The following is a 14,721-nucleotide window of genomic DNA, read 5'->3' on the forward strand; positions in this document are numbered from 1 at the left end:
CACTTATGGATCTAGAGAGTCTCAATCAACCCATATCCACAGCAGCAGAGCAGTATTACATGGTTGTGTGCACACATGTGTGTTAGTATAAAGCATTAAGTAAATGAAGCAGGCTTGTTATAACATTCGGCAATCTGTGCTTATTCACGGTAATACAAACATTAAAATATGTGTGAGGACATGTCCCAGACTGTTAAGAGTAACAGAGAGGTGTGTTGAAAAACGGAGATGAACTTTCACTTACTATACTGTGCATTTTAAGTAATTTAATTTTCTTAAAATGAACCTTAATATTTTTATAATTCTGAAAAATATATATGTATAGTTTTCCTTTTACAAGTACCCCGAAAGACATTATTTAAAATAAAATGGTTTGAACTTACAAAAAAGACTGTTTATTGGAAAAGATACATTATTATTTGTAGAATAATCACTTAGTACCATACACTAAAAGTTAAGTGCTATCCTGAAATTCAAGAGACCTCATTTGAGATTGGACATGGTTGTACATGCCTTTAGTCTTAACGCTTAGGAGGCGGAAGCAAGGGGTTAGGCTAGGCTGGTAGACAGAATGAATTACATGCTACTCAAGGCTATGTAGTGAGATTCTCTCGAAAACAAGCCAAACAAAGGGAAAAAAATAACAAGCACACCATAATTTGTTAAGGTAGTAGGCACATAATTTACTATAACAGAATTAAACCAGTATAGACATAGCTATAGAGAGAGAGAGCACTCAAAGGCTGTGTCAATAATAGCAAAAGAACGTAGAGATGTTGGAAATAGCTTGATCTTATTGTTCTAATTAAAATAGGTTCTATTTGTAAAATTTATGTTTGAGACTAGGTATTGCATGAATCATCAAAGTCAGTGCTTCTCAGTGTATGGGTCTTGACCCCCTTTGGATCAAATGACCCTTTCCCAGGGGCCATCTAAAGCCAACAGAAAAGCAGATATTTACATTACAAGTCATAACAGTAGCAAACTACAGTTATGAAGTAACCATGAAAACTTTATGGTTGGGGGTCACCAGAACATGAGGAACTGTATTCAAGGGTCACAACAACAGGGAGGCTGGGAACCACTCATCAAATGATTTACAAGATGTGCATTTGCCAGGTTAGAAGTGGAACTCGTTTGTGATGGAAGTATCTTCCACATATCTGTCCCTTGCTGTAGTATCCTCAGGGATAGGTGTCCCTGGCAGGCCATCCTCACTCCTCTGTCCTACTCAGAGACTGTAGAAGGCCCCCCCCCAAAAAAAATCACAGGAATTTCTCGTTCTAACCCTGGCTTCAGCTGGGAATGTGAAATATATATTTTCTAGGCTTGTGAATTCTGGACCTGGAATAAATATGACTTTGCTTTCAACTAACCACAAGATTTTAGAAGCAGATTATTCTCATGCTAGGCTTTCTAAAGAAGTGTTTTTTTTTTTTTTTTTTTTTTTTTTTTTTTTTACACAGGGAGTCAGTAATGGCCTTTTTGCCTAGTTCTCCAATTCCAACCTGACTATACCCTCTAATTCTTAGGAAACAAAGATACTGCGCTGTTTGGACTATTCTCACTGCCACTAGTGAGCCAGATTTAAATTAGAGACTTCTCCAGGCCAGTTGCCAACTTCTCCAGTTGCATTATTGTGTGGTTAGTTTGGAGCCAGGATGATGGGCCTCCACCTTCTTTACACACACACACACACACACACACACACACACAGAGAGAGAGAGAGAGAGAGAGAGAGAGAGAGAGAGAGAGAGAGAGAGAGAGAGAGAGAGAGAGAGAGAGAGAGGCACTAAGGGGCAGATATTTAATTAGCTGCCTGAAGCCAGGACCTAGGAAGTTGTCCTAGGCAGGGATATCTTCTCCATCAGTCTCATTTAAAAAGACATCAGCAAAAGGCATTTCTCTTGTTTCTAAATTTCCCATCTTACACACTACACTCCTTTGCATCATTGCTCATATTAGCTCTTTCTCATTTACACTAAGTTGTAGTTAAATCCCAAATCTTACAGGTAAGATTCGTTTGGGAACATTTAGATTTTCTGTTCTTTGTCATTGTTGGGAAATGCTAATTTGTAACCTCACAAATTATCTCGTGGTGTTCAACAACACAAGTGGTGCATTTCATATTGTACGTGCACCTAAAATGAAGTCGTTGAAATGCATTGTGCAAGCGTATGCTTTGCACTGCTGTGTCCTCGCTTAGGGTGAATCAGAGCCCTGGCTCCTGAAACCTCCTGATTAGGAAAGCGCAGACTGGCTAGTCAAAGTTTGTCTTCAAAGAGAGCCGAGATCGAGTTTACCCAGGTACTTCTGGATAGTTCTGGATGCTGACCATTGCTTTTAAGTCAATCATCCATCGCGCCTTCTGGAAGCACGCTGTAGGAATAGGAGAAACCGAGAGGAAACGGTTGTTTTGAAGATATCCAATGAATAATAATTTCCTCGTTATGTTTTGAGGGCTCAAGAGGTGTGGCTCGACCCCGACCCCCACCCCCACTCGAGTCTTCGGGGGAAGATGTGGGGGCTGAAACACCATAGCTTTCCCCGCTCCCTGCTCAGATCAGGTACACTTTCCCTAAACTGTCAAGAGCCTCGAACCCGCCGGGAAAGCCATCCCCTTCCCATCCATCCCCAGCTCCCGGGGCCAAGGGGCCTATCTGAAATCTGTTCCCCACAGCAGTTACCACCTGTCAACGGAAAAGGGGGAGAAAATGACGGAGGGCGGGGACGGGGGCGACCGCCCGGGCGTCCCAGAAGCGCGTTTCCGTCCCGTCGCCCGGCTCGCTGTGGCCCCGCCGGGCCGCCGTAGCCGGCCTCGCGCGTCCCCGGCGTGGCGAAGGGCTGCTGCCTGCCGGCGGGACTTCCGTGTTGGCGGGATTCTGAACGCTGCCATGGCTCAGACGGTGCAGAACGTTACATTGTCCCTCACCCTGCCCATCACGTGCCACATCTGCCTGGGGAAGGTAACGCGGCGCGGCGCGGCCGGGAGGCGGGCTGGCGGGGCGGGAGGCGGGAGGCGGCGGGACGGGAGGCCGGGCCTGGGGGTGCGGCCCGCGGGGCCCGGCTCAGCCGCCGCCCGGGGCTGCGCGGCCTCGGCCGGCCCGCTCTCCCAAGCTCCTGCCCCCCGTGCGGACCGTGGCTTTCGCCGGGCGCCCAGAGGCTCCAGGGTCAGATGCCGCCGCCCGCCCGCGCCCCTCCGTGCGGCTGCGGAAGGAAGGAGAAGCGTGGGCTCGACCCCGAGCGACAGCCGGCTCGGGCGCCGGAGGCCAGAGGTGCTCGCGGGTCTGCGAGACCAACGCGGCGGGGGCGGGGGGGGGAGTGGTGTGAGTTTTGGAACGTTCTCGTGCTTTCGTGTTCCCTTTCATTTCCGTTCGTGCCTCCCGATTCGGTTCTTTTAGAGAGCGCGCGTGCCTTTGCCGCGTGGTTCAAGAACGGAAAGGAACTGGGACGCTCCTTCTTCTCTCCCCGCCCCACCACCTTACACTGCTTTCTGTGTGTAGTGTGCCCGAGCCTGTGGGCTGCAGGTTACAGCCCCAGGCTTCACGGGGGGGGGGGGGGGAAAGAATTGCTTGTCAGCCAATAAGATGGCCTGCTTTTAGGTGTTGGAAGTTCAGCGTGGATTTGCTGATTCGATAAATGAAAGCAGGTTAGGTTTGGAAGCAACTGCTAACCCTAGACAGTCAGAGCGAAAGGTCAGTAAAATTGCCCGTGTGCTGTGAGGAAGAAGGGCTTGATTGATCTCTATGGCGAGCTGAGGGTGCTATTTGATCTGGCCAACTGGTAAATCTGAACTATATTTTGTTCATACCTGTAGTTTCCATCACAGTGTCATCTTGCTTCTTTAAAGCATGCATCTCTTTTTGCCTTTACTTCTAGATTATTGTTTTTTATCCTTGCCCCACAGCAGAAGAGCCTTTAAAAATCTTTTTAAGGACAATTCAGGCTTTATCAATCATAATCTTTATTGTTGTTCCCTTAGTTTCCACCGCTCAAAATGTATTTAATTTTATCAATCCTATTAACTTGTTGGAAGAATTTCTCTTGTCCTCAGTGGAGCGGAGGATAGATTTTTGATCCCGAGGAACATTTGTGATTATGTAGTTTCTTTTGATTGCCTCTAGGGGTTAGCCAATGGCATCTGATTGGTGGACTCCAGAGCTGCTGTTAGCTAAATTTCCTATGACATACAACACTAAAATACTTCAGTCTAGGTAAATGTTGATAGTGCCCCAAATGAGAAGCCCCTACCTGAGCCAATATAGAATTCCTAGTTGGTGAGTCCCTACATAGTAGGGCTATTAATGAAAAACTTTTTAACACTACTCCTCCCAAATACATTTGCTATTTAAGAAATGGATTTGGTCATAGAAGAGATAAAATGACGTGATTAAAACAAAAGTTGATTGTGGTGGCACATGACTTTGTCCGAAACTTGGGAGGCAGAGGCAGGTGGATCACTGAGTTAAATGCCGGTATGGTCTACAGAGTGAGGACAATTGGGGCTAAGGAAGGAGATGGATTGTAGGGTTAATCTTTGCACCAAAGACTGCCTGCCCCTTCCTGTCCTCAGTATACAGAGCACAGTATTACACTTCACACTCTGTTCTCTTCCTCCTCTTCACCATCTGGGAAACATTGTCTTATGATCTCCATCCTTCAACAAGCAAGCCCCTGAAGAGTTACGGATTTCATGTGCCACATAACCGTTACCATCATGATTCAGCCTTTTTATCTTTTAAGAGTTCTTTTTTTTTATTGCTAGAGCTCTCATTTGAAAGAAAATTTATTGCGAAGACTGGTGAGCTGGGCAAATTATTATCATTCCCATGTCTTAGAACTTTTAGACCTGTGCCTGTTTTGGTGTTTTGTATCCTGGGATTTGGGTAGAGGAACATAGGTAGACAAGAACTGAAAGAGTACCAAATTCTTTGTATTTTACTGCTTGGAGAAATAATCCATTTTTAAGTTAGTATTTGTATTCGTTACTTTTTGTTGCTGTGTTAAAAGCACCGGTAATGAAAGAGAGAATTTATTTTTGCTTACGCTCCCTGAGGGAGAGTCCATAATGGGGAGTGAGGTGTGGCAGCAGGCAGACAAAGCAGAAAGCAGGGGGATGAGTGAGCCTGGAGTGAGGTTAAGCTGTAAGTTTCAAAGCCTCAGCTGATGAGGCTCTTTCCCCAGCGAGACCTCCCTTCTCAAAGGGTTCTTCCTCAGTCCTCCCACATAGTGCCAGCAGCCTGGGGCCAAGTATTAAATACTCAGGTTTGTGGAGGCCATGTCTCATCAGACCACCGCATTCCACTCAGGGCTCCCCATAGGCGCATTGCCATGTCGTGACACAGATGCACTTACTACAACTTTTAAAGTCCTCATGGTCTTTTGCTATCCCAGTGTTTAAAATCTAAAGTCTCTTCTAAGACTCATCAATCTCTTAACTGTGATTCCCCCCCTCCATAAAGTAAAAAAAATACACATTTCCAACATAGATGTGCAGACTATACACTCTCACCCCCAAAAGGGAAGAATGGGGCATAGACCAAAATCCAAGGCACAGCTCTGTGTCCAGTGTCTGAGAGTTCAATGTCAAAGGGCTTAGATGGGTCACCTCCCCAGCTTTGCTGCCTGCATCATAAATCTGCCACATGTCACGTGGTGTACCTCTCCCTGTTTGCAGTTCTTGGCAGATATCTTATGGCTTGAGAAGCTCCACTGTCTTGGGTTCTTCACCCACAATGGGCACTCGGAGCTTCTAGCCCTCTCGGCTTCCTTATTGTATGTTTCCTGGCCTCGGGAGCTCCTGAAAACCATAGAGGAAGAATTCATGATTACCTTGCTCTTAGATCTTTTGTGCCTCCAAAGACATCACCACATAAAAAACATCGCCAAGTTTGTCTGCCGTCTTTGGATGGACCATTGCCCCTGTTGACCACATTTGCAGCCGCTTTAGTACATTGAAGCAATTGTTTCTAGGAGCAAGCCACCTCTTAGGCCTTCTCCCTTTATATGTTGGAAGCTTGGCCACATACAGTCCTGCTCTCAGAGCTTCCTTCCCATTGTTTTAAGGCCTCCCTTAATTCTGATCTCTTTAACAGTTGTAGCCTCACCTTTAGCACAAGCCTTGGTCAGCTGTAACTTTTTCTCTGCAAACTGTACACTTTTAGGATTTCTTTCTGCTCCACTAGTCTCCCCCCCTTTTTAAAGACTTTATAACTAGTACTTTTCCCCCTCATCCTGACCACTGTTTCCCCTCTCTCCTCTCTTCTCAGTCACCACCCTGATCTATTCCTCCTTTGCTTCTATTCAGAAAAGGGCAGGCCTCCCTTTGGTGGGTATCAACCAAACATGGAATATCAAGTTGCACTTCCCCTCACATTAATGCTGGATGGACGAGGCAACTCTACTATGAGGAATAGGGTTCTAAAAGCGGGCAAAACAGTCAGAGACTGGCCCTGTTCCCACTGTTAGGAGTCCCACAAGAAGACAAAGCTTGTTCCTTTTCATGAGGTATTAGTAATTACATGAGGTATTAGTAATAACCATACCACAGACTTAATATTATGCTATCTTGGAATTTCCTCTGCCAAGGAAATATCTTTTTAATTTAGCCTCAGGCAAGTTCTTAGGGTGTGGGAAGAAGGCAGCTATAGTTTTGCCAAAATATCAAAGGCAAAGTGCTCTTAGCCCAGCTGCTAATAGTGGCCTCATTCTCTGAAATGTCTTGGGCCAGCTCTCTACAATCCACATACTCTCATCACTAACATCTTCCGGGCTTATATTAGGAAGACCTTTTCATATCTGCTTATAGCATTCTACTACTTTTCTAAAAGTTCAAAGTCCCAAAGTCATATACATTTTTTCCAAAAGAGAAAAAGTCAGGTTCCTTACAGTAATACCCTGGCACCAGCTTCTCTATTACTTTCTGTTGCTGTGCTAGAATACCGTGAACAAAAATGACCTGTGCAAGAGAGAGTTTATTTGGGCTTTAGCTGCAGAAGAGTCCATAATGGCAGAAGTGGCAGCAAGTGGCCCGATGGGGAAGCTGAGAGATCGTGTACTCAGCAGCAGGTAGGAAGCAGAGAGGGAACTGTAAGACTCTAAACTCTCAGGACCAGGCTCCAGGGGTGTATCTCCTCTACTTAAAAGTTCCGTAGCCCCCAACACAGTGCCAGGGACCAGGGACCAGACGTCCACTTACATGAACCTATGGGAGACATGTCTTTTTCAAACTACTATGGCAACCCAAGTACATTGTGTGTGTGTGTATGTATACACATACATTTTATATATATGTACATATATACTAACATATATGTATATATGTATGTATGTGTCTGCATATAAAATAGTTTTCCATTTTCCCATTGACTCTTTTATTCCCAAATGGTCCCTCCTGCTTTCATGACACATGTATTATATAACCTCCCTTCCCTATTAAGATCTTTCCCCCTCTTTCCATTGTACCTTTTCTGTTTTCATGACCTACACCGACATAAATTTAAATTTCACATACAAATAAAAACATTTGATATTGGAGGCTCCTAGCATAATGGTGTTCAGTTCCATCCATTTTCTTGAACGATATGACCTCATTTTTGTATCTGTACCCTATTTATCCATTTTTCTATTGATGGTCATCTGAATTGATTCCATATCTTAACTATTATGAATATTATAGCAATAAATATGAATGTGCAAGTATCTGTGTAATGTGTTGACTTCGAATCCTTGCATATGTACTCAGAAGTGGATCTGTATCATAAGTACTTCTAATTTTAGGTTTTTTAGGAACCTACACAGGTACTTCTGTAGTCTCTTTTTCGGGATACATTTGCACCAGCAGTGTATAAGTGTTACTGCTAGCATGTTGCATTTATTCTTTTAGTGAATGCCATTCTGATAAAGAGGGATTCTCAGAGCTGTTTTAATTTTTCATTGCCTTGATGGCTTAGGATTTAGAACACTTTTATTTAAGAACTGCTATGTCAGTTCATTAGCCCAGTCACTGATTGGATGATTTGGCTTTTGTGTTTAGTTTTTCTGGTTGTTTATGTTTGCTGGATACTAATGCCTGTCTGGTGTATAGCTGGCAAAGATACTTTCCCTCCCTCTCCTCTCTCTTCACTCTGGTGATTATTGCCTTTGCTAGTCACAAGCTTATTTCTGTTTGTCTAGTCTTTGGATTTTTCCTGTGCTATACATCTTTCAGAAAGTTTTCCTTTATGCCTATATTTTAAATATGTTTATGTTTTTCTCTAGCATTTTCCAATTTTCAGGTCCTTGATCCACTTTGAATAGTTTCACATGCAAGGGTAGAGTTGTGGATCTAGTATGATTCCTTTACATGTGGATGTCCAGTTTTTCCAGCAACAGTGTATGTTTTTGACACCTTTGTGGAAAGTAGGTGACTGATTAGGAGCTGTTGTGGTTTTGTCACTGTGGGTGGGCCTGGAGGTTTCAAAAGTCCTTGTCATACTCCCTGCCATGTTGTTTGTGGGCTAACCCTGTGAAACTGTGAGTAAGTCTACAATTAAATACTTTCTTTTAGAAGGTGCCTTGGTTGTGGTGTTTTTTCTCAACAATAGAACAGTAACTAAGTTTGCAAAGATTTAAGATCATGTTTCTAATCATTGAAATTATGTTATCCTAGAGAACAATTATAAGTACACATTAAAAAGAAAAAGAAAATTAGGTGGCCCTACCTGTGTGGGTCCTCTCTTCTATCCCAGTGGTTTACATGCATGGCTTTGTGTCAATACATGATAGTTAGTGTTGCTACGGCTCTTAAGTGTAATTGAAGTCAGATAATGTTAACACTTCAGCTTTGCTCTTTCTATTTAGGGTTACTTTAAGTATTTAAGGTCTATTGTGCTTTCAGAAAAACTTTAGGATTTAGGGAAATGATGTGCATTTATGAGTGCTGGTGCCCACTGAGTCTAGACGAAGATATTGAATCCCCTGCAGGTGGAGTTACAGCTGTGAGCATCTTGACGTGGGTGCTGGAAAATAAACACTGACCCTTTACAAGAGCACTGTGTTTGCTTAACTGCTGAGCCATCTGTAGCCCCAGACTGTTAATATTTAGTTCTGTGAAGAACATTGATATTTGATCGAGATTGCATCGAATCATTAGATTCCTTTCGGCAATTAGCCATTTTCAACATTGTATCCATCCATGAGCATGGGAGAACTATCCATCTTCTAGTGTCATCTGCAGTTTATTTCACCAGTATGAAATTTTGTGATCTTTCACCTGCATAGTAAGATATTCCCAGTATTTTATTTTTGAAGCTACTATGAATATGAGTTTTTTCCTGATTTCTTTCTTGGTAAAGTTCATTATTGGTGTATAAAAGTGCTACTGACTTTGTGTCCTGCTAATAGGTGACTGTGTTTATCCTATCTACGTGTCTTCTATGGAGTCTGGAAGGTCTTTTAAATATAGGACCACAGCTAGGTGGTAGTAGCACACACCTTTAATCCCAGCATTTGGGAGGGAGGCAGGGGCAAGCGGATCTCTGTGAACTCTGTACTTTGCACCTACAGAGATCTGGTTCCTTAGAGCTAGAGTTACAGACAGCTGTGATCCATTATGTAGAGCAGTGGTTCTCAACCTTCTTAATGGTGCAACCCTTTAATACAGTTCATGTTGTGCCCCCCCCACTGTAAAATCACTTCCTTGCTATTTCATAACTCTTAATTTTGCTACTATTATGAATTTTAATGTTAATATCTGCTGTGTGACCCACAAAGGGTTGAAAAACACTGATGTAGATGCTGTGACCCAAACTGGGGTTTTCTGCAAGAGTAGTGAGTGCTCTTAACCACCGAGTCATTGTTCCAGCTCCAGCACTGTGGTCTTGAGTAAGATTTACAGAAACTTTGTTGCAAAGTTTTCTGTGTGTGCATCCTGAAATTGCCCTATAGTCTGTTTTTCTTCCTTTTTTTCTGTGTATTTATCTGGTTTTGGTATTATGGTGATACTAGCTTCATAGTGTTAGTTTGGTGACGCTCCTTCCCTTCCTGTCTTGTGTAAGTTGAGGACTATTGCTGTTTTACAGCTTGAGGAATATTGAGGAAGTAGGGGTGAATGCCTTTAATCCCAGAAGAGGTGGATCTCAGTGAGTTCGAGACCAGCCTGGTCTACAAAGCTACACAGAACAATCCTGTCTCATAAAATCAAAAAACAATCAAACAAAAGAATACAAACAAAAAAACGAAAACAGTTTGAGAACTGCTTGTTATAACTTTCTCACAGATTTAGTAGAACCTGACAGTGAATCCCTTGGTTCTGGACTTTTTAGTTTGTGAAAAGCTTTTGGTTACTGCTTCAGTCTCATTATTTGATATGGATCTGTTCAAGTTGTTTATATTATCCTGATCTAAATGAGTATTATTAGTAAGTTGTATGTCTACAGATTTATACATCTCTTACAGATTATGTAGGTTTGGGGGTATAGGTTTCAAAATACTTCCCAGTGAGCCTCTGGGTTCCATTGAAATCTGTTATGTTTTCTCTTTATCTCTAATTTCATTAAGGTGGGTCTTTCTCATTTGGTTAATTTGGCTAGGAGCTTGTCGATTTCATTTATCTCAAAGAACCACTTTTTTGTTTGTTTGAGCCCATGTGTTGCATTTTAGTCTGTATTTGATTATTTTTTCCCTAGTCTTTATTATTTCTAGCTGCCTTGTTTTGTTCTTATTTTTATGACCTCAGTGTGCATCAGTATGCCATTTATTTAAGACATCTTTTTCTAGTTTAGGCACTCATAGCTGTAAATTTTGGTCTTAGGAATGCCTTAGTTGTATCACAAACGTTCTAGGAAGTTTTTAATTTTCATTTCTTTTAAAATTATTTTTTAAATTTTTAACAATTTTTTGTTTCTTCAGTGGCAGGCATGGTGCTGTGGAAGGAATTGAGGGCTACATCCTGAACTGCAGGCAGGGTGGAGGTTGCCGGGTGCAGGACTGGGCCTGACATGAGCTTCGAAAGCCCAGTAACATACCTGCTTCAACAAGGCCACACCTCCTAATCATTTCAAACATTTCTGCTCACTGGTAACTGAGCATTAAAGTATATGAGCCTATGGGAGCCATTTTTATTTGAACCACCACAGTTACCATTCTAAACTAGCCATGAGTCTAAGGAAATTACTTCTTTTATTATTGGGCTTCTTAATCTTGGGGTATAAGGTAGTTTTAAAAACACTGCAGTAGTAGTATGTGAGTAGGATGAAGGGACATTGGTATAAATACAGGGCTGTCTTGGAAATATTATGAACAGAAGGATAAAAGTAGTACATCTATGAACGTAATATTCATAATAGGAATTCGCATGCGCGCGCACACACACACACACACACACACACACACACGCTGTCTCCCCTCCTACATGTCCTGATTCCCCAGTCCATTATATCAGGGAGGTGAGTGGTGAGAAAGCACACCAGTCACCAGGGGTCTTGGCAGGGTTAGCAGGTGGTTGTTGGTACTCCTGGTGTCATGGGATGCCCTAAAGGATTTTAGCATCAGATTGATGGTCCTGCTGTCCTGTGACTCCAACAGAAAGTAGGCTGAAGGAAAAGGTCCCAGAGTTAGTGAGTAGAAAGCCTCACCATTTTGACCATGAATGTTAAATACATAATATCTTCTCGGTTGCAGTCACCATGACCATCAGCTAGCATCTCTGTCATATGAGAAACTGTATGGTTAAGAGAAGCATCATTTTTTACATTCCTAAGTCATACCCCATACTTGAAAGGAACAATTTGTTTGCTCTAAACACAATCATAGGGAACCCAGTTATGACAGTTGCTCGGTACTAAAGTAATATTTCCTTTTTCAAAGGTCCGTCAACCTGTTGTGTGTACCAACAACCATGTGTTTTGTTCTATCTGTATTGACTTGTGGTTGAAGAATAACAGCCAGTGTCCAGCTTGCAGAGTTCCTATCACTGCAGAAAATCCCTGCAAAGAGATTATCGGTAAGGGTCTATTTTTTATGTACTTAAGACAATTTATAAACAGTGTTTGTTTGGGAAAGACTGATACAAAGTTTTCATTGTTACAGATCAACATCATATTGGGTTTATTAGTAATTGTATATAGTGTATGTAATGCAAAGAAAGATCTGAAGTAACCCTCACATGCCACATGCCGCTTATATTAAAGAGTACATGTGAACAGAAACACTAATAGTTTAAGGTCACAGGTGCTAAGGGAAAAGGAAGCATAGATAGTGTTTGAAAGGTGAGGAACTCTGAGAAAGGCTTGATGAAGTTGGTGATCTTTAGGTTTTGAGCAAGGGAATGGTGTACCCCAAAGTATGCTTTAGGTGTGTTGCTTGGGTGGTGGTGTGGGGCCTGCATTTTAGAGTCAAGACAAAATTTAGATAGGCAGATTGGAGACTCTGGTCCAGTCAAGGATTATGTAAAGCTAATTGTAGCATGAATGATAAAAGCCCAGAGACAGATACTGGGGTTCAAGCTGAAGATTAGAAATACAAAGGAGCCAGCCGCTAGAGAGTTCTTACTGCCACCAAGGCTGGGGCGATCTTGTTCTCAGCATGACTGAAGACTGAATGCCAGATGAATACTGAATACCGCAATGAGACCTGGGCTCCTGTCTTGTGTGCCTCTCTAGTGCTGGGATTAAAGGCATGCACCACCACTGCCCAGCTTCTGTGGCTAACTAGTGTGGCTCTTGGGATTAAAGGGGTGTGCCACCACTGCCTGGCCTCTATGGCTGTAGCTGTGTATTCTGATCATCAGGCAACTTTATTAGATCATAAACAATATATCACCACAGCTAATTAAGGGTTAAAAAAAGAAAAAAGAAAAACAGTGCCATACTAGGAGAGACAAGAGGGGTTCAAACAGGCTAGGAAAATAACACTTTCAGAGAGACTTTTAGTGCTTTATTTAGGGTTTTCTTTAGTGAACATTAAAAGTGAGCCAATAATTAGCCACAGGTAGGCAGTGCCTTTCAACACCTGAGTGGTTGCAGTGGTCTAAAATTAGGGAGACTGTCACAGATGATGTTTGTTGTGGAAATGAAAAGGAAGGTGTGTGATAGAGAGCAGAAGGCGGAGTGGGACTTTGGGGTCCAGAGCTTCAGTTATGACCACAGGGGTGAAGTCTATACTTACACTTCCTTAACTTCAGCAAGGAGTCAGGTCTTTGTATAAGATGAGAACATGGATAATTAAAGTAGCTTAATGTTTTTCCTTAGCTTTCCATTGCCTCTCTTACTGCTGTATTCATTCCTATCTACTTGATATGGATGAACTCTCTGACATAGTTTGTTCATCCTTGCTTTTGGATAGACTGTCTTGGAAAAGAACTTCTACAAAATGGTTTTGCTATCAGATTGCTAACTACAAAGCCATTAACCCCAGTATTAGTTCAGAGTACTCTTGAAAGAATTGATACTGGATATATTTCTCATAAATTGGGGCTAATGCGGGCACTCAGTCCTTTGTAACTGGGTCATTAGAATCAGTGAGATTGTGTTTTAATTAATTAACAGTTGTTTTCAATTTGTAGTCTTCAAAATTGATAAATTAATCCTATGCAGCCCCCTCTTCTGTTGACTTTGCTATGATAAGATGTTTATTTAGGTAAGCAAACACAGTACCAAAGATATTTCTTTTGATGTTGGTTGATGTTTTTTTTTTCATCGTTAAAGTAGAGAAAGGCCTAAATGGTCACCCCTAAATGATTCCAAAGTCCTCACTCCTTTGCTCTCATCGCAAACAGTATTTAAGACAATCTCCCCTAATTTTAGACCAACTACTTAAGTTTTCTGAAAGGTGCTGTCCACTTGTGGCTAATTATAGGCTCACTTGTAATGTTTACTAAAGAAAAACAAAAATGTGCCCCCTAAAATAAAAATAAAACACCAAGAGTCTCTCTGAACTTGTTATTTTCCTAGCTCCTGTTTGAACTCCTTTTGCCTCTCCTAGTGTGGCACTAATTTTCTTTTTTAAACCTTAATTAGCTTCACATTACCCTCAACTGGGAAGTTATGTAATGCAGTATGAAAGAGGTTCACTTTCATTTTGGCCAAACAAGCAACACTGAGGATTTTTTCCCTCCAGGGGGAACAGGCGAAAGTGAGCCTATGCTGAGCCCTGCAGTCAGGAAGCACCTTCGGAGGACGAGGCTCGAGCTGCTGCACAAAGAGTATGAGGTAACTGTCCTGCTTTCACCTGATTTCAGCAGTGCACTTGCGGGAAAAGCCAGCTAAGCTCCGTACATCTTAGACCCAGGCCCTACGATCTAGTCCTTTTATTTATTTCAGATCTTTTCTTGGGAGGAGGGGTTGTTTGTTTTTTGAGAGTCTCATGGCCCTAGAGAGTACACTTCATTCACTGCCCCCATGCCTTCTCTGAAACCTTCAGTGCCAATCTAAACATATTTGGTAAGTTCTTCCTTTTCTGTCTCAAATAGAAAAAAAATGGTTTTATCTAAGTAAAGGACACATGACTAGGGTGTCATAGAAAAGGAAGAAATGGAAACATTTCCATTTTTCTCTCATTTTTTAGAAATTATTTTCTAATGTGTGATTTTTTACTTTATGTATGTGTTTTGTTTGCATGGATGCCTATGCACCACCTAGTGCCTGGTACCTGAGGCAGGGAGAAGGTGTTGGACCACCTGGGACTGCCATGTGGGTGCTGGGAACCAAACCCAGGTTCCCTAGAAAAGTAGCCAGGACTCTT

The 14,721-nt window shown here is 42.3% G+C and overlaps 1 protein-coding gene across 2 annotated transcripts in view; it reads left to right on the top strand.

The window, feature by feature from the left end:
- The first annotated feature begins 2,806 nt into the window (after positions 1-2,806).
- Obi1 (ORC ubiquitin ligase 1) overlaps positions 2,807-14,721 on the top strand; it is a 35,126-nt gene continuing 23,211 nt past the window's right edge. The window contains exons 1-3 of one of the 2 annotated variants that reach the window (XM_051195252.1): positions 2,807-2,966; positions 11,848-11,983; positions 14,098-14,189. In XM_051195252.1, the coding sequence (XP_051051209.1) occupies positions 2,895-2,966; positions 11,848-11,983; positions 14,098-14,189 (300 nt within the window). In that variant the 5' untranslated portion in view covers positions 2,807-2,894. Of the gene's footprint in view, positions 2,967-11,847; positions 11,984-13,997; positions 14,190-14,721 lie in introns of those variants that run through there. The other variant, XM_051195253.1, reaches the window with a different exon arrangement.

The sequence above is a fragment of the Phodopus roborovskii genome, unplaced genomic scaffold (genome assembly GCF_943737965.1).
Source record: "Phodopus roborovskii unplaced genomic scaffold, PHOROB, whole genome shotgun sequence".
In the NCBI taxonomy this organism is placed as follows: Eukaryota; Metazoa; Chordata; class Mammalia; order Rodentia; family Cricetidae; genus Phodopus; species Phodopus roborovskii.